General features: G+C 35.7%; 1 protein-coding gene across 11 annotated transcripts in view; it reads right to left on the bottom strand.

Moving 5' to 3' along the window:
* LOC108004244 (irregular chiasm C-roughest protein) overlaps positions 1–20,298 on the bottom strand; it is a 310,419-nt gene that overhangs the window by 152,029 nt on the left and 138,092 nt on the right. Inside the window, exon 1 of one of the 11 annotated variants that reach the window (XM_062087491.1) lies at positions 19,478–19,523. The exons of the other annotated variants lie outside the window; for them this stretch is intronic. Within the exon in view, the coding sequence (XP_061943475.1) occupies positions 19,478–19,508 (31 nt within the window). The 5' untranslated portion in view covers positions 19,509–19,523. Of the gene's footprint in view, positions 1–19,477; positions 19,524–20,298 lie in introns of those variants that run through there. 11 annotated transcript variants of the gene reach the window in all.

A 20,298-nucleotide genomic window follows, 5' to 3' on the forward strand; every position in this document is an offset into this window, starting at 1 on the left:
TTCGGGTTATGAGGTTTTCTCGCCCGGTATCGGCCGAGAATTCTCCACGCCAGGTATCGATAAACATATCGATTGAATTTCGTACCGGTGCCGATAAATTGTGCCCCCTCCTGAAAATCAACACCAATAAATTCCGGGTCGTGGAAATCGGCACCGATAAATTCCGAGTCGTAAAAATCGATGCCGATAAATTTCTCTCCGCCTTTTGTGGGCGGGAGGGGGGGTATAAAACTATCCCTACGGGTTACATTCCGGGTCGTGATAACCGGATCGGCGAATAAATCTGGGATCACGCGTGATAACCATCTGGAGGTGGATATCCGTGGAAATGATCGACGATGATTTTCGGGTCGCGGTAATTTCACACGATGACAAATTCCACGCGGTCGGGGAAGCGAGGGGGGCCGAGATAAATTCTGGGTCGTGGCACGCGGTATCGATAAACTCGGCGTCCGCTCGACTCGAATCTTTCATTAATCAACCCCGCGTTGCAACCCAGTTACGCCATTCTGTACAAGCGGGAGAGGGGGTGTAACTGAATACGTGGCGGATACACTTTAACGGAAATGGACTCGACGCTTAAAAACAATAGGGTAAATTTGCAGGGACGTGCGGTGGTGGCCGCAGGGAAAGCGCGTTGTTCCCTGTATTTATTTTCCCGTTTTTACGCGCGTTAAATTTCGCTCGTTTTAAATTTTTCGATATTAAATTTGGCGTGGTTTAGGGTGTGGTCGTCGAGCGAATAATGTCGTTTTAGAAGGCCAGTTCCGGTTCGCAAAGAATCGATCGTTGTGAATTATTGATACAGAATCGAGTTATCGATAATATATATATAAAATACAAGGTAGAAGTGATAAGAAAAAATATTAATTAATAATATATATCGCAACTAATACATCTTTCTGATCGGACAACGAATTATCGATTATTTTATTTATTACAAAAGTTTATAGATGGGAAATACTTGAAAATATAAATAAATATTGGAGTAGATATTTTTAATAGGAAAATATTTATCGGGAAAGAAATTTTATATTGGATAAAACGAAAAATTAAAATAGCAGCACACGTAAATAAGAGAGCAAACATCTAAATCCTTGTGTCAAGATGTCGGAACACTATAAACACCTCGGAGTGATAAATCAGACACAAGTTACTTGTGCAACTTACTTTCTACTACGACTCGAACACTTGTAGCGCATTAAGTTGGTCGTACATTTAACCTCTTGACGGTGTCACATCGTGCAGACCTCTTGCATTTACGTACAATAAAACATGGAGTAATTATCTAATTTCTCTCAGAATTTGTCGAGTCAAAATTGTCGAGATATCTCGAATATACTTTCGTGCATACAAGCAGAGGAATAAATTGCAACAATTTTATCAATTATAAAATCCTTGCTAAGAACATGGTTTCTTTTTCTTTTTCTTTTCTTTCTATTCTCTAGTCTAACATCAAAAAACGTTCAAATCTAATCCAAACGAACGTTGATATTATTCATTACCACTGTCGAATAAGTAGTCGAATACCGACAATGCTTCGACAGTAAGATGTAATTAATATCATATCACTCTTTTACGACAAATATCAAATAAATATCGATAATTTATTCGCAAAATTAAGAGCAAACGACGGTGAACAATATTATTCAATTTCATTAAATCTCCCATCAACCTCATAATATTCAAATTCGACATCCTCTTCGTCCTTCCGTGTTTACAACCCCGTGAAATCTTTAAGAAGCGCGGTAAGCTGCGTTTGTTTCAACCGCGGCTGCCTGCAAACAAACGAGCAAACAAACGAGCAAACAAACAAACAAACACTCTACCACGCGAAACTAGAAGCATCATCCTCCCCGCCTCTTTGTCACGCGAGCAACGACACCAACAAGCACAGGGGTGAAAAAAGGGGCGAGAAACACGCGGGAAAGGGCGAACGCGAAAGAGCAAACGAAGAAACGCCGACGCGACGTCTTTTATATCCAGCTGCCCCCCCGCCCCCCTGGTTGCGCGTATGCACGCGAGTCGCGCGACAATGCAACCGTTGTAAAACGGTTAAGAGGATTTGTCACCTTCGTGTCACAGAATAAACCTCCCCCCTTCCCTCGCGAAACTCGCTAGCTCCAAGTTGACATCTTCGAGGACACGATTTCCTCCACTCCCTTCTCTTCTCCTCCTCTCCTTAATCCTCTCCTCCCGCCCTCCTCCTTTTCGCGTTAAGGAGAGAATTCAACCGCCTCCTCCTCCACCCTCCGCCTCGATTCTCTTTGTTCGCGGCGCATCAAACGTGAAATATGCGAGTTCGCCCGGGGAATTCCGGTAATTTGCGAGGAGAAATCGGGGAAGGGGGAACTCGGCTTCGTCTTTAATCCCAACCCCCCGAAATACTAGATTTGTCGAACGTTTCGCGAGCGGATGGAGGTAAACTTAGCCCCGCGAAACGCATGTGATACCGGTGGAAAGTTGAGTCGAAAGTTGTTCCCTTTCCACTAGGAAACCTCGCTATATATATATATTCCCTCCCTCGTCGCGCTATTATTTAAGCTCGTTCGCTTATTTCGATCGGTTAACGGTGTCGTAAAGAGGATCACCACCGAGGAGGAGGGTGCGATGAATTTGTTTTCACTCTTAAACAGAAATATGATGTAATTGAGCGCGACCGGTTTATTTATCGGCCGTTTTTCGTTGAAAGATACGGATTTAAATGGAGGCAGGCCACCGGTTATAAAAGGGTTTTCAAACTCTTTGTTTTCTAATGGATATCGAATGGAGGTTGATCGGGTGGAAGGTTGGACGGGTGGGAGGGGGCACAAAGGTAATCAATCACCTACGAGGTAAATTGAGAAACGATATTAAAAGCGGAGGGGTGTCCGAGGGGTGTTTATCTTTGAGAACGAATTCATCCCCCTGAGCGAGCGAACTGTCGAAAAGATAGGAAGTATCGTCGGCCGCGATAAAAGTGACGGATGTATTTGTCGAAAGTGTTTTGATTCGCCAATCGAAAATACGTTCAAGCTTGCAAAACCACTTTACGGGGACAAAAAAGACAGTTATCCGGTAAACAATAGTCGTAGAAAAAGAATTCATTCGACGACAAACGTACTTTTTCGTCGAATCAAACAACTTTTGTTGGTTTGTCATGTGAAAAAAAAAAATAAAATAAAAAAATAAATCATCGACAGTACAAAAGCAGAATAACGAGCACGGTATTGTAACAACAATACTCGTATTCCTTTGTAAATATTATCAGTCGATAGTATTTGATCGATATTATATTGACGATACCAAGAGTATTTACGAATCTGTTCAAATACCCTCCAGTAAACCGATTTCCCTCCTCCTTTCCAAAAATCCCCTAAACGTCGTTAAAGTATTCCAACAACATACTGCAACACTCGTGAACGAGGGTGTAAATAATTTTAATCCAAAAAGAGGGCGAAACTACGGTGGAGAGAAACGGTGGATGCAACGGTGTCAGCCTCGTGTACATAAAGATCATGGGCCGCGTTTGCGGAGAAATAAGAGATCCGAGGTGGGGGGGAAAGGAAGACGAAGAAAAGGAAGAATTCAACGTGGACATATATCGCCGAGGGAATTTATCTCCCGCGGAATTCACAGCACGAACGTCTTTGATAGAAGTGATTCTCGGCCGGACCACCACACTCCTTCCATCTCTCCTTCAATCCTCCACCCGACCTCTGGTCCCGATCCTCTAATCTCTCCTCACCCCTTTACCCCTATCCTCGGTGTCATCCTGTACTAAGCCCCCTGTAATACCCTCTGCTACGGAAACAGTTACGGGCCTTCGTATTCGTTCCGCTCCTTGCCCCCGTAATTCCAATCACTACGACGCTCCCGTTAACTCGAATCGACGAGCAAATACCAAAGCGGCAAGAACAACACGCGAGATTTCGACCCCTAACTCCTCTTCTTTCTACCCTCCTCCTCCTCCTCCTGGATTATACCGAATATTCTTTCAACCCTCTTGTCCAGTTTTCCATCGGGGAGCAGATTAATCGACGAGAGGAGAGGATACGAGAGGGAAGGGGCGAGGGGGTGGCTACTTTGGATTGCTCGTTTATAATCGTTGAAGAGAAGCACGGGAATACGGGAATTGAATTAACCCCTAATTACAAACGTCGTTCGCCAGTTATTACGCGGGGAACGCGCGCGCCTTTCCTCCTTTTTTTCACGGTATTTTCCGATATCCGATTATCGGCCAAGTGCGTCCAACAAAAGAATCGTAATGGGACGATACGTAAATTAACATCGCGATACGGATTTGTATCTGGAAATATCGCGTATAAATCAAAAGAAGAGAATCCAAGCTCTTTTGCGATTCGTATAATGATCGGCCGTGCGTTAAATTTATATGGACAGAGAGAGAGAGAGAGAGAGAGAGGGAGGAGACTATTATGTTAAGTCAAAAGAAATATAATAGATCGCGCAAAGATATACATATATATTATTATTATTATTATCCGTTTTTATTCGTCTCGTTTGAACGTGGTCTCTGTACCTGGTCGAACAGTTTTTTCTTCAGCGGATGAATTTCCGTTTATGCGCCCCGATAATCGGAAATGAAACGTTCGCGTATATAACAATCGGCGCAAGTTTTAACTTTATTTCACGTCGAATCGATTCCAATCTCGCCCTTTCCCTTGCCTCCATTTTCCGCGATAACTTCCGCTAATTTTCCTCTCGAGCTTGTCCCTTCCAACAAGAACAAGAACATCGAAATGATGCATCTCGATTCAATCGTATTTCTTCGCGATTATTATTTCTTGCCATCGTTCTTGAGAGAAAAGAATTAATCGTTTTATTTCTTCTTATTTATTATTCGATACGTTGTTGTTCCCTCTATTTATTACATCTCGCCACGTGCTGATAAATAACGATAATAATAATATATATATATATGGAAAAAAACGAAAAGAAAGAAAAGTTGTAACCACGCGTGCGATTGGTTTTGTTGGAGGAAACACGCGGAATCAGGTGTGGTTAACTAGAAATCGTTACGATCGATCGAACGGTTACGATTACGGCCGGCGATCGTAAACATCGAGAAGGGCGGATCCATTTGTTTTTAAGCACTACCGATATGTTATGAACTTTCTCTCTCCCTTTTTCCCTCTCTTCCTTCCTCCGCCGATTCCGTTATTGCTTATCGAACTGCTTGGACGTTTCGTTTTTACCGTGAAATAACTGTTACTCGTTTGCTCGTGTTTTTTGCACGAGTGTATCGATCGCATGATGCAAAAAAAAGAAAAAAAGAAACGGACAATTTACATGGGTAGCAATTATGCTCATCGTGACGAGTAACTTCGAAGGGAGCCCGTTATTAAATGAAGATTAAAGAAGTGAATGCGCTTCGATTGAAAATTTTCTTTTGTATTGTTTACGAGATTGCACGGATTTCGAGCAATATCGTTATTCGAAATATCACGACAGGAAAATAGCTCTGCAGCGATATAAATTCGAACGAATCCGACGCGCATGACGCAACTTGCGTTTCCACCCCTCCTCCGATGTTCGTTTTTAATTCGAATATCAAAAAGTAATATCGAAGCGTGATTTATATCGGTTTAAAACAGACGTAAGAACGTGAAGTTTATAATTGGGTAGGATGAAAAAAAAAATCACAAATTTTTAAACGCATACTCGAAACATTGAAAAATTTGAAAACTTCTCTTAATACTATCAATTTCTTTCAAGAGCGATCGGTCATTTTCAAAAAATTCACGAAGCATCCCAAATTTCCATGCTCCGCGCTAATCGAATTTACGAATTTAGAAATCGAAATATTCAAATTCTCTTACAATTAATCACCGTTCGCGATATTTCATTTCACGAAAATTCTCGATTATCCCCCGAAAGGGGTGAAATCCAGTTCTTATTAATCCCGTGGCAAATCCCCCAAGGGGACATCCCCCGAAAATTACAATTTCCGCTCACATTCTTATCAAAAACCACGTCCATGGACGTTCCAAGGAGCTCTCTTTGTCGCAGGGATATTATATATATATATAGGATCGGGGGAAACCCTTGATGTTCCATTAACAGAGGCGTTGTCCGCGTCCAAAGCTGGTGGATTGCTCGGGATTCTAATCTGACCGCAGAGCATGCCTTCTAATATAGATAGGCTTGATTAATTCCGCGGGAACGCGGTAATGCGTCGTGTGATCCGCGGATGCCCCGTGATCCGTACGAATTACGCGTTACGTGTCCGCCTCGTAAACGAGATTTCGAGCGCGAGGCCCCGAGAACGAAAGGAAACACGGTAGTGGCCTCCGTCCGGCTATGCAAATTAAATTGGAGAACCCTCGTGCGCAGACGGCGTCGTAAAAATCGCGAGAACAACCACCCCCACGGATGAAGAGAGAGAGAGAGAGAGTGAGAGAGGAGGGGAAGGGATTGGTGGAAACCGGATGCACGCTCAACTCCGCCATTATCGAGTGGCCACTCTGTGCAAAGCGGCACAGCCGCGCTGATTGAAGGGTTACCAGCGGTAAACAGGCTCGATAGGATGGACGGATGGGTCGATGGTTGGACGCTTCGATTCCCGATCCTTTTGTGTGGATTACGACAGTGTGTGGATATTGGGTCCCGGGGAAGATTGATCGATTTGAACCGATAATGTGGAACCGAATCGTTTTCCGAATTTTTAATCTTTAATCTTGCGTAACGCTGTCGCTCCCGATTAATTCGCGTAAAAAAATATCGAGGGGACGAGGAAAGGATAGGAAAGGATTTTTGGAAGTGGAAAATTAATTTTTATACTCGATGATTTTTTAGTAGTGCTATGTTATACTTTCTGGAAATAAGTTGTCTAGGTTCGAGTCGAAAAGGAATTGATCGTGATTAAAACAAATCGAATGTCAATAATTGTTTGCGAATGTTCGCAGAATAACTCGTTGCACGTGTTTTATTATTTTAAACGATTCTTCTATTATACTTTTCTATCATAAAAGAAAAAAAAGATTACTCAACCAATTCATATTTTATACAATCGTTTATATCAAGTTTATCGGAGAAACGGAAAGCATTCGTGTCTTATCTAAAATTGACTGGGCACACAACTTCGGGAAATAATTGAAAGAAGGCAGAGAGAGAGAGAGAGAGAGACAGAGAGCTCATTCTCGAAATCCATTCCATCCGTGGGAGGGAAACGTTTCATTTATATTTAAAAAAAAATATCGGACAATTTTTACGACCCCTCTCTCCTCCCTCTTTCATCTAAAAGTTACGCGAGTAATTTCAAGCTGGCCCCGTGCCACGAACACATGGCCGTAGGAAAATCTTCGCTCAAACAAACTGCTGCTCGTCCATACTTTAGGCCGTATCCGCGGATATTGAGTGATTGATACACTTTCCATTGCGGAGTTGCACAGGTCTCGCAAGTTTTCTGAAGCACCGCCAAGAGAGCCGAATATGTCGAGAATCCAGTACGCGATGCCAAACCGGAAATCACCATCTATCCCGCTTTCCATAGGTCGACAAGAAGCTTGCACCGACCTATCTCTCTCTCTCTCTCTCTCTTTCTCTCCTATCTTTAATTGTCATCGTTCCGGCATCGACCGTTTTGCATAACCAATATATGCGCTCTGCCAAAACCAAGCCGAGTATATCGTGCTCGTGAATCGATGGAACTCTGTCGCGTTCGAGGGTACATCCGCGATATCGTATAAGCGCGCGCCTATATACAGCGAAGGTAAAATAAAGAATACTATACTGTTTTTAGTAGTCGCTATCTGGAACCGGTGCGGTAAAACTGCATCTAAAAATTTTACACTCGAATCCGAGTCGATACGAGAGTCGATTTCGAGATGTTGCGTGTTGGAAACTACAGAGAGATGGATAGGGATTGAGGATTTTTAAGTTTCATTATTTGTAAAGAAATTTCTTTATCGCGAATTAACGTTTCATCCAATTTTGATTGAGATATAGAAACAGTTTGTATAAACAGTTTAATTTAATTATAATTAATTAAGAAAAATTTCAGATTTCAGAGATTTTGATATTTTGATATCTTTTTGTTATCAGAAATCTTTCCTTCTTACTCTCCAACTTTTCTTTCAATCTTTAATAGATTTATCTCCGACCACGCATGATAAACAAGAAGGGGCTCTTGCGAGAAGCGTCTACTGTTTCGACCCACGACCAATTTCATTTATTTACAAAGGATCAGCTGCCCAATAGCCTCGTTTAGACACCGATGAAAGATTAATTAAAGCACGGTCAACGTGCAAAGCATTGCTTTCCACTTAAATTCACCGGCTGTGCCGTTCAAGGAATTTTGCCACCTGCTGCCTAATAACAGACACCGCTTGCTCCTTGTTACCTCACGTGTCCATCGAGGTGAGAGCACGTAACAACGAATACAAAGGCCTTGATTCACCGACGTGGAATCCTTTCCTCCCAGCCTTTTCTTTCGTTCGAGAGCCCACGACAACGTCTTCGTTAGCGGCCGACGGAGGAACAGCGAATCCCTCCCTCCTCCCCCCTACAGGAAGAGATTGACGTGGTCGTCGGTCGTTATTCTCTCTTTCGGGGCGAACGTGGATGGTTGGCGCGCGCCACGTTCGATCCACTAAATCACCGGTACCACGGGCGAGCGACGTTATTAATGAGGCACTAATAGCGACCGTACGAGGGCCATGTTTCGTATTCCCGCTCGACCCACTCTCATCGTTCGCCACTTAGCGATAATTGTTATCGTGGCGAGAACCGGGCTTCCGGTACAAATCGACCGCTATGAAAATCGATCATCGTCTTCGCTCGAGGCTGCCCTCACCAGCCACAGGATTTTGGACTTGATTTACGCTCTTTGTCCCGCGTGCGCGGCCGGGTTTAAAGTAATGGTGTAGAAAGTAATGGTGTATCGACGATCGTTATGAATCTTATTCGATATCGCGTGAAGATAGATGCGATGATAATGTGTGTAAGGATTACAAAATTCTTACTTGAACGATGCTGGTGGATTTTGAAAAGGAAAGGAAAAATCTTGAATCGATTAAGTCTAGTCGAAAGATGCAGGAGAAAACACGAGTCTGATCATAAGGTCGCTATACTACTTATAACAGGACTGCAATTCGTCTATATTATTGATATGGAATAGAATGATCAGGCACGAAATAATTGTAAGTAAATGATTTATTTCGATAATAATTAATATCAATAGGACAGACGGTGGCACTAAAAATTTTTAAAAAAATTCAAAATCCAGATATTTTAGCAAATTTGTCGAATTTAAATTTCGACTTTTTATTAGGAGAATATAATATGTGAAGAGGTAAGAAATTTTTAGAAAAATCTTGAATACATACAATTTTGGCTAAAAATTTCGATTTTTCTTGGAACAATATAATTCAATTTGACTTTGTGCGCGAACGAAACAAAAATTTCAAACAATGGGACAAAAGTGGTATGTATATTAGAATTAAGAGAAATGATTTAAAAATAATTAAAATGATAGTTAAAAAATGTAAGTATAAAAAAAGTAAGTATAAAAAATAAGTATATTAAATTCGAAACAATTTTCCCATGTTACTTCTTCAATTATATTATTTTAATAAAGAATTGTAAAATATAGTTGAAAATTTCTGCCGATGGCACAAAATTTTGAGTTATGAAAATCCTAGAAAAATTTCACGTGCCATCTCCTTTATGATTATATTCTTCTGTTACAAAATCGAGAAATTAGAAAAATATTTTACAATCTAAAATATCGATTTTTCATTAAGAGAACATAATACATAAAGAGATGGTGCAAGAAATATTTTCGGGAATTCTAAGACTTAAAGTTTTCGGATAGCCAGTCAGAATTTTCAGTCAAATTTTACAATTTTCTATTAGAAAAATATCATCTTTCATTCAAATTTTTATTTTTTCATAACTTTTATTAATACATTTTTATAATTCTTAAATATTTATATATTTCTTTCAGATTTGTTTTCATTTGTTGTCATAAACGTTTCTTCACAAAATATTATTATAATTTTAATTTTTACAAAAAAATTAATTAATTGAAAAACATTCTTTTCACACAAAAACATTCTGTCATATAATTAAAAAATTCATTATAACATATTCGATCTCACAACAAAAAATAATAAGAAATCAAAATATAAAGGGTAAGTAAAACACCATATTCAATAAATAAACTTAGATATAAGTAAAATGTTGAAGAAAATTAAAAAAAAAAAGAAATATAGGTATCAAAAATGCATTCAGTGGCACATATGCATAAAGGTAAGTATAAAAGGTAAGTATATACAATTCGAAAGGATTCTGCGTAACATCTCCAAAAAGATTATATTCCTCTAATACAAAATCATAAAATTCAATCAAAAATACCTGCCAATGGCACAAAATTATGAATTAGGAAAATCTTGGAAAAATTATTCGCGCTACCATCCTTATGATTATATTTTCCTGTTACAAAATCGAAAATTTTGGCAAACATTTTGCTGAAATTTCGACTGTGTATTAGAAAAATATAAAACATAAAGAGGTAACACGGCAAATGATTCCAAGAATTTCAACATTCACAATTTTCGGATAGCCAGCCAGGATTTTTAGAAAATTTTATGATTTCTGATTAGGAGAATATAATTTTAAAGGACGTGGCATGCGGAATTCTAGAAGAATTAAAATATCGGCAATTATTTGCTAAAATTTTTAACTTTTGATAAAGAGAATATGATACATAAAAAGGCAGCACTGAAAATTTTCAAACATAGACAAAGGCTTCTAAGTTTCTCGCCCAAATTTTCGACTTTTTAACAGGAGAATATGATATGTAAAGAGGTGGCACTAAAGAATTTTAACAGAGACCGATTTCTTAAAGTTTCTCGCCCAAATTTTCGACTTTTTAACAGGAGAATATGATATGTAAAGAGGTGGCACTAAAGAATTTTAACAGAGACCGATTTCTTAAAGTTTCTTAAAATTTTTCGCCCAAATTTCCGACTTTTTAACAGGAGAATATGATGTGTAAAGAGGTGGCACTAACAATTTTAACAGAGAGCCAATTCTTAAAGTTTCTTAAAATTTTTCGCCCAAATTTCCGACTTTTTAACAGGAGAATATGATGTGTAAAGAGGTGGCACTAACAATTTTAACAGAGAGCAATTCTTAAAGTTTCTTAAAATTTTTCGCCCAAATTTCCGACTTTTTAACAGGAGAATATGATGTGTAAAGAGGTGGCACTAACAATTTTAACAGAGAGCCAATTCTTAAAGTTTCTTAAAATTTTTCGCCCAAATTTCCGACTTTTTAACAGGAGAATATGATGTGTAAAGAGGTGGCACTAACAATTTTAACAGAGAGACAATTCTTAAAGTTTCATAAAATTTCTCGCCCAAATTTCCGACTTTTTAACAGGAGAATATGATGTGTAAAGAGGTGGCACTAACAATTTTAACAGAGAGCCAATTCTTAAAGTTTCTTAAAATTTTTCGCCCAAATTTCCGACTTTTTAACAGGAAAATATGATGTGTAAAGAGGTGGCACTAAAAATTTTAACAGAGAGCCAATTCTTAAAGTTTCTTAAAATTTTTCGCCCAAATTTCCGACTTTTTAACAGGAGAACATGATGTGTAAAGAGGTGGCACTAAAAATTTTAACAGAGAGCCAATTCTTAAAGTTTCTTAAAATTTTTCGCCCAAATTTCCGACTTTTTAACAGGAGAATATGATGTGTAAAGAGGTGGCACTAACAATTTTAACAGAGAGCCAATTCTTAAAGTTTCTTAAAATTTTTCGCCCAAATTTCCGACTTTTTAACAGGAGAATATGATGTGTAAAGAGGTGGCACTAACAATTTTAACAGAGAGCCAATTCTTAAAGTTTCTTAAAATTTTTCGCCCAAATTTCCGACTTTTTAACAGGAGAATATGATGTGTAAAGAGGTGGCACTAAAAATTTTAACAGAGAGCCAATTCTTAAAGTTTCTTAAAATTTTTCGCCCAAATTTCCGACTTTTTAACAGGAGAATATGATGTGTAAAGAGGTGGCACTAACAATTTTAACAGAGAGCCAATTCTTAAAGTTTCTTAAAATTTTTCGCCCAAATTTCCGACTTTTAACAGGAGAATATGATGTGTAAAGAGGTGGCACTAACAATTTTAACAGAGAGCCAATTCTTAAAGTTTCTTAAAATTTTTCGCCCAAATTTCCGACTTTTTAACAGGATAATATGATGTGTAAAGAGGTGGCACTAAAAATTTTAACAGAGAGCCAATTCTTAAAGTTTCTTAAAATTTTTCGCCCAAATTTCCGACTTTTTAACAGGAGAATATGATGTGTAAAGAGGTGGCACTAACAATTTTAACAGAGAGCCAATTCTTAAAGTTTCTTAAAATTTTTCGCCAAAATTTCCGACTTTTTAACAGGAGAATATGATGTGTAAAGAGGTGGCACTAACAATTTTAACAGAGAGCCAATTCTTAAAGTTTCTTAAAATTTTTCGCCCAAATTTCCGACTTTTTAACAGGAGAATATGATGTGTAAAGAGGTGGCACTAAAAATTTTAACAGAGAGCCAATTCTTAAAGTTTCTTAAAATTTTTCGCCCAAATTTCCGACTTTTAACAGGAGAATATGATGTGTAAAGAGGTGGCACTAACAATTTTAACAGAGAGCCAATTCTTAAAGTTTCTTAAAATTTTTCGCCCAAATTTCCGACTTTTTAACAGGAGAATATGATGTGTAAAGAGGTGGCACTAACAATTTTAACAGAGAGCCAATTCTTAAAGTTTCTTAAAATTTTTCGCCCAAATTTCCGACTTTTTAACAGGAAAATATGATGTGTAAAGAGGTGGCACTAAAAATTTTAACAGAGAGCCAATTCTTAAAGTTTCTTAAAATTTTTCGCCCAAATTTCCGACTTTTTAACAGGAGAATATGATGTGTAAAGAGGTGGCACTAACAATTTTAACAGAGAGACAATTCTTAAAGTTTCTTAAAATTTCTCGCCCAAATTTCCGACTTTTTAACAGGAGAATATGATGTGTAAAGAGGTGGCACTAACAATTTTAACAGAGAGCCAATTCTTAAAGTTTCTTAAAATTTTTCGCCCAAATTTCCGACTTTTTAACAGGAGAATATGATGTGTAAAGAGGTGGCACTAACAATTTTAACAGAGAGCCAATTCTTAAAGTTTCTTAAAATTTTTCGCCCAAATTTCCGACTTTTTAACAGGAGAATATGATGTGTAAAGAGGTGGCACTAACAATTTTAACAGAGAGCCAATTCTTAAAGTTTCCTAAAATTTTTCGCCCAAATTTCCGACTTTTTAACAGGAGAATATGATGTGTAAAGAGGTGGCACTAACAATTTTAACAGAGAGCCAATTCTTAAAGTTTCATAAAATTTTTCGCCCAAATTTCCGACTTTTTAACAGGAGAATATGATGTGTAAAGAGGTGGCACTAACAATTTTAACAGAGAGACAATTCTTAAAGTTTCATAAAATTTCTCGCCCAAATTTCCGACTTTTTAACAGGAGAATATGATGTGTAAAGAGGTGGCACTAACAATTTTAACAGAGAGCCAATTCTTAAAGTTTCTTAAAATTTTTCGCCCAAATTTTCGACTTTTTAACAGGAGAATATGGTGTGTAAAGAGGTGGCACTAACAATTTTAACAGAGGGCCAATTCTTAAAGTTTCTTAAAATTTTTCGCCCAAATTTCCGACTTTTTAACAGGAGAATATGATGTGTAAAGAGGTGGCACTAACAATTTTAACAGAGAGCCAATTCTTAAAGTTTCTTAAAATTTTTCGCCCAAATTTCCGACTTTTTAACAGGAGAATATGATGTGTAAAGAGGTGGCACTAACAATTTTAACAGAGAGCCAATTCTTAAAGTTTCTTAAAATTCTTCGCCCAAATTTCCGACTTTTTAACAGGAGAATATGATGTGTAAAGAGGTGGCACTAAAAATTTTAACAGAGGGCCAATTCTTAAAGTTTCTTAAAATTTTTCGCCCAAATTTCCGACTTTTTAACAGGAGAATATGATGTGTAAAGAGGTGGCACTAACAATTTTAACAGAGAGCCAATTCTTAAAGTTTCTTAAAATTTTTCGCGCAAATTTCCGACTTTTTAACAGGAGAATATGATGTGTAAAGAGGTGGCACTAACAATTTTAACAGAGAGCCAATTCTTAAAGTTTCTTAAAATTTTTCGCCCAAATTTCCGACTTTTTAACAGGAGAATATGATGTGTAAAGAGGTGGCACTAAAAATTTTAACAGAGAGCCAATTCTTAAAGTTTCTTAAAATTTTTCGCCCAAATTTCCGACTTTTTAACAGGAGAATATGATGTGTAAAGAGATGGCACTAACAATTTTAACAGAGGGCCAATTCTTAAAGTTTCTTAAAATTTTTCGCCCAAATTTCCGACTTTTTAACAGGAGAATATGATGTGTAAAGAGGTGGCACTAAAAATTTTAACAGGGGGCCAATTCTTAAAGTTTCTTAAAATTTTTCGCCCAAATTTCCGACTTTTTAACAGGAGAATATGATGTGTAAAGAGGTGGCACTAAAAATTTTAACAGAGGGCCAATTCTTAAAGTTTCTTAAAATTTTTCGCCCAAATTTCCGACTTTTTAACAGGAGAATATGATGTGTAAAGAGGTGGCACTAACAATTTTAACAGAGAGCCAATTCTTAAAGTTTCTTAAAATTTTTCGCCCAAATTTCCGACTTTTTAACAGGAGAATATGATGTGTAAAGAGGTGGCACTAAAAATTTTAACAGAGAGCCAATTCTTAAAGTTTCTTAAAATTTTTCGCCCAAATTTTCGACTTTTTAACAGGAGAATATGATGTGTAAAGAGGTGGCACTAACAATTTTAACAGAGGGCCAATTCTTAAAGTTTCTTAAAATTTTTCGCCCAAATTTCCGACTTTTTAACAGGAGAATATGATGTGTAAAGAGGTGGCACTAACAATTTTAACAGAGAGCCAATTCTTAAAGTTTCTTAAAATTTTTCGCCCAAATTTCCGACTTTTTAACAGGAGAATATGATGTGTAAAGAGGTGGCACTAACAATTTTAACAGAGGGCCAATTCTTAAAGTTTCTTAAAATTTTTCGCCCAAATTTCCGACTTTTTAACAGGAGAATATGATGTGTAAAGAGGTGGCACTAACAATTTTAACAGAGAGCCAATTCTTAAAGTTTCTTAAAATTTTTCGCCCAAATTTCCGACTTTTTAACAGGAGAATATGATGTGTAAAGAGGTGGCACTAACAATTTTAACAGAGGGCCAATTCTTAAAGTTTCTTAAAATTTTTCTTCCAAATTTCCGACTTTTTAACAGGAGAATATGATGTGTAAAGAGGTGGCACTAAAAATTTTAACAGAGGGCCAATTCTTAAAGTTTCTTAAAATTTTTCGCCCAAATTTCCGACTTTTTAACAGGAGAATATGATGTGTAAAGAGGTGGCACTAACAATTTTAACAGAGAGCCAATTCTTAAAGTTTCTTAAAATTTTTCGCCCAAATTTCCGACTTTTTAACAGGAGAATATGATGTGTAAAGAGGTGGCACTAACAATTTTAACAGAGGGCCAATTCTTAAAGTTTCTTAAAATTTTTCGCCCAAATTTTCGACTTTTTAACAGGAGAATATGATGTGTAAAGAGGTGGCACTAACAATTTTAACCGAGGGCCAATTCTTAAAGTTTCTTAAAATTTTTCGCCCAAATTTTCGACTTTTTAACAGGAGAATATGATGTGTAAAGAGGTGGCACTAACAATTTTAACAGAGGGCCAATTCTTAAAGTTTCTTAAAATTTTTCGCCCAAATTTTCGACTTTTTAACAGAAGAATATGATGTGTAAAGAGGTGGCACTAAAAATTTTAACAGAGGGCCAATTCTTAAAGTTTCTTAAAATTTTTCGCCCAAATTTCCGACTTTTTAACAGGAGAATATGATGTGTAAAGAGGTGGCACTAAAAATTTTAACAGAGGGCCAATTCTTAAAGTTTCTTAAAATTTTTCGCCCAAATTTCCGACTTTTTAACAGGAGAATATGATGTGTAAAGAGGTGGCACTAACAATTTTAACAGAGAGCCAATTCTTAAAGTTTCTTAAAATTTTTCGCCCAAATTTCCGACTTTTTAACAGGAGAATATGATGTGTAAAGAGGTGGCACTAACAATTTTAACAGAGGGCCAATTCTTAAAGTTTCTTAAAATTTTTCGCCCAAATTTTCGACTTTTTAACAGGAGAATATGATGTGTAAAGAGGTGGCACTAACAATTTTAACAGAGGGCCAATTCTTAAAGTTTCTTAAAGTTTCTCGCCCAAATTTTCGACTTTTTAACAGGAGAATATGATGTGTAAAGAGGTGGCACTAACAATTTTAACAGAGGGCCAATTCTTAAAGTTTCTTAAAATTTTTCGCCCAAATTTTCGACTTTTTAACAGAAGAATATGATGTGTAAAGAGGTGGCACTAAAAATTTTAACAGAGGGCCAATTCTTAAAGTTTCTTAAAATTTTTCGCCCAAATTTCCGACTTTTTAACAGGAGAATATGATGTGTAAAGAGGTGGCACTAACAATTTTAACAGAGAGCCAATTCTTAAAGTTTCTTAAAATTTTTCGCCCAAATTTCCGACTTTTTAACAGGAGAATATGATGTGTAAAGAGGTGGCACTAACAATTTTAACAGAGGGCCAATTCTTAAAGTTTCTTAAAATTTTTCGCCCAAATTTCCGACTTTTTAACAGGAGAATATGATGTGTAAAGAGGTGGCACTAACAATTTTAACAGAGAGCCAATTCTTAAAGTTTCTTAAAATTTTTCGCCCAAATTTCCGACTTTTTAACAGGAGAATATGATGTGTAAAGAGGTGGCACTAACAATTTTAACAGAGGGCCAATTCTTAAAGTTTCTTAAAATTTTTCGTCCAAATTTCCGACTTTTTAACAGGAGAATATGATGTGTAAAGAGGTGGCACTAACAATTTTAACAGAGAGCCAATTCTTAAAGTTTCTTAAAATTTTTCGCCCAAATTTCCGACTTTTTAACAGGAGAATATGATGTGTAAAGAGGTGGCACTAACAATTTTAACAGAGGGCCAATTCTTAAAGTTTCTTAAAATTTTTCGCCCAAATTTCCGACTTTTTAACAGGAGAATATGATGTGTAAAGAGGTGGCACTAACAATTTTAACAGAGAGCCAATTCTTAAAGTTTCTTAAAATTTTTCGCCCAAATTTCCGACTTTTTAACAGGAGAATATGATGTGTAAAGAGGTGGCACTAACAATTTTAACAGAGGGCCAATTCTTAAAGTTTCTTAAAATTTTTCGCCCAAATTTCCGACTTTTTAACAGGAGAATATGATGTGTAAAGAGGTGGCACTAAAAATTTTAACAGAGAGCCAATTCTTAAAGTTCCTTAAAATTTTTCGCCCAAATTTCCGACTTTTTAACAGGAGAATATGATGTGTAAAGAGGTGGCATTAAAAATTTTAACAGAAAGCCAATTTATAAAGTTTCATAAAATTTCTCGCCCAAATTTCCGACTTTTTAACAGGAGAATATGATGTGTAAAGAGGTGGCACTAACAATTTTAACAGAGAGCCAATTCTTAAAGTTTCTTAAAATTTTTCGCCCAAATTTCCGACTTTTTAACAGGAAAATATGATGTGTAAAGAGGTGGCACTGAAAATTTTAACAGAGAGCCAATTCTTAAAGTTTCTTAAAATTTTTCGCCCAAATTTCCGACTTTTTAACAGGAGAATATGATGTGTAAAGAGGTGGCACTAAAAATTTTAACAGAGGGCCAATTCTTAAAGTTTCTTAAAATTTCTCGCCCAAATTTCCGACTTTTTAACAGGAGAATATGATATGTAAAGAGGTGGCACTAAAAATTTTAACAGAGGGCCAATTCTTAAAGTTTCTTAAAATTTTTCGCCCAAATTTCCGAATTTTTAACAGGAGAATATGATGTGTAAAGAGGTGGCACTAAAAATTTTAACAGAGAGCCAATTCTTAAAGTTCCTTAAAATTTTTCGCCCAAATTTCCGACTTTTTAACAGGAGAATATGATGTGTAAAGAGGTGGCACTAACAATTTTAACAGAGAGCCAATTCTTAAAGTTTCTTAAAATTTTTCGTCCAAATTTCCGAATTTTTAACAGGAGAATATGATGTGTAAGGAGGTGGCACTAAATATTTTAACAGAGAGTCAATTCTTAAAGTTTCTTAAAATTTTTCGCCCAAATTTCCGACTTTTTAACAGGAGAATATGATATGTAAAGAGGTGGCACTAAAAATTTTGAGACAGAGACAGAAGATTTCTATGTTTTTCTCTTGTGTTCTTCTTTCTTGAATTGAACATTTTTTTAAACAATTTCCTTAATTCTAAAATACTTACCTTATACTTACCTTAAATACTTACCTTTTCCATACTTACCTTTTAATTGTTCTGTCTTGAATTAATCATTTTTTGTAAACAGTTTCCTTAATTCTAAAATACTTACCTTATACTTACCTTAAATACTTACCTTTTCCATACTTACCTTTTAGTTCTTTTATCTTGAATTAAACATTTTTTTAAACAATTTCCTTAATTCTAAAATACTTACCTTATACTTACCTTAAATACTTACCTTTTCCATACTTACCTTTTAGATCTTCTATCTTGAATTAAATATTTTTTTAAACAGTTTCCTTAATTCTAAAATACTTACCTTATACTTACCTTAAATACTTACCTTTTCCATACTTACCCTTTAGTTCTGTTTTTTACTACAAATAAATATTTTGTAGCAGTTTTCTTAATTCTAAGATATTTATAATAGTATTATTTTTAATGTTACTTACAATTTGTGTATTTTTCATTTACGTGTGGTAAAAGATTTCTATGAATGGCCATCTTATTTTACCAGCAATATCTCATTTGCTTTTAAGAATATTAAAAAAGCAGATAAATGTTGAACAATTTTTAAAAATATTATATTCTGATGTTAAAAATTTTTTCGTAAATTGTCGGGAAAATGATTTTTCAAATTGAATTTTGTTATTTTATTTGAAATTATATTTTTCTTATTACATTAATTAATGCAAATTTCCATTCCCTATAAAAAGAAATTAAATTACATAACTGAAGAATTATTAGTTTAAGAGATAATTCAATATCTTATAAACTTAGAATTTCTTTATATATAAATAAATTTTTATAAAATATGATATTGCATATATCAATGTATTAATAATTAATAATTTTTAAGGAAAATATAAATATAACTTTATATATTTGGATCTTTACATCTATTTACTAAAAGATTAATAACATCAGAAAATATCTCTATCGAAATCATTCAACTTTCGTTTAAGACATTTTTTAATATTACTTAAAAACGAACAAGATATTCAAGGTTATCATATTATTCTATCTAGAAAATTTGATACTATATGTAACGTATTAAAATATAATGAAAATGAATTAATATTAATTTTACTTACAGATTTTGATGATTGAATGAAATAATTTCATTCTATATTCTATGAAATGGTACATTTATTCTCTATCTTGATTGTGGTCTTATTTTATTTACTTGTCTATTCTCCTTATCTAAATATTAATATGAATAATATGCTATATTATTTATTATTTTATTATGATGTATATATTTTTCTAATTATAAATACTTACTAGATTTGTTTTTTATGAAGTCTTTGCAAAGGGATCTTCTCTCTTTTATTCTCGTTTATTATCATTTATATAGATATATATCCAATTTCATAATTATTCTTGATCATATAATGAAACATAATTATAAATCTGAAATATGCTACTGAATATGCTATCTTATATTTGTAGAAATAAATAGGTTACCATTTTCGAGGTTGCGCTTTTCGAAGTGCAAAGCTTTCGTGACGAGTGCAGATGGGTCGCCATAAAATCCTGTTCTAGCTGTCCGATCATGTACAATCTTTATTCCGCTTGTCTGACAAGGTAAAGTTCTATTCATACGTCTGAGAATTTCTGCTTCACTTCTATAATCATACTCAACGTCTATCCTACTTGACTCTATTTCGATCGTATTCTACGTGTCTGATCGGATGAAAGTTCTTGCTTCTTGTTGTAAGAAGGATACTTGGTCCAACTTATCTACTTATATAACGGCGTAATATTCCTTTTCACGCACGAATTGGATTAGATATCCTAATCACAGTCACATTCATAAATCACATTGAAACTGAAAATTTTAATAGCTACTTTACAAACCTTTCAATTTTATCTCATCTGTATTTAATAAAAAGCAAATGAAACGATTTGTCAA

This window comes from Apis cerana, linkage group LG1 (genome assembly GCF_029169275.1).
Source record: "Apis cerana isolate GH-2021 linkage group LG1, AcerK_1.0, whole genome shotgun sequence".
Lineage (NCBI taxonomy): Eukaryota > Metazoa > Arthropoda > Insecta > Hymenoptera > Apidae > Apis > Apis cerana.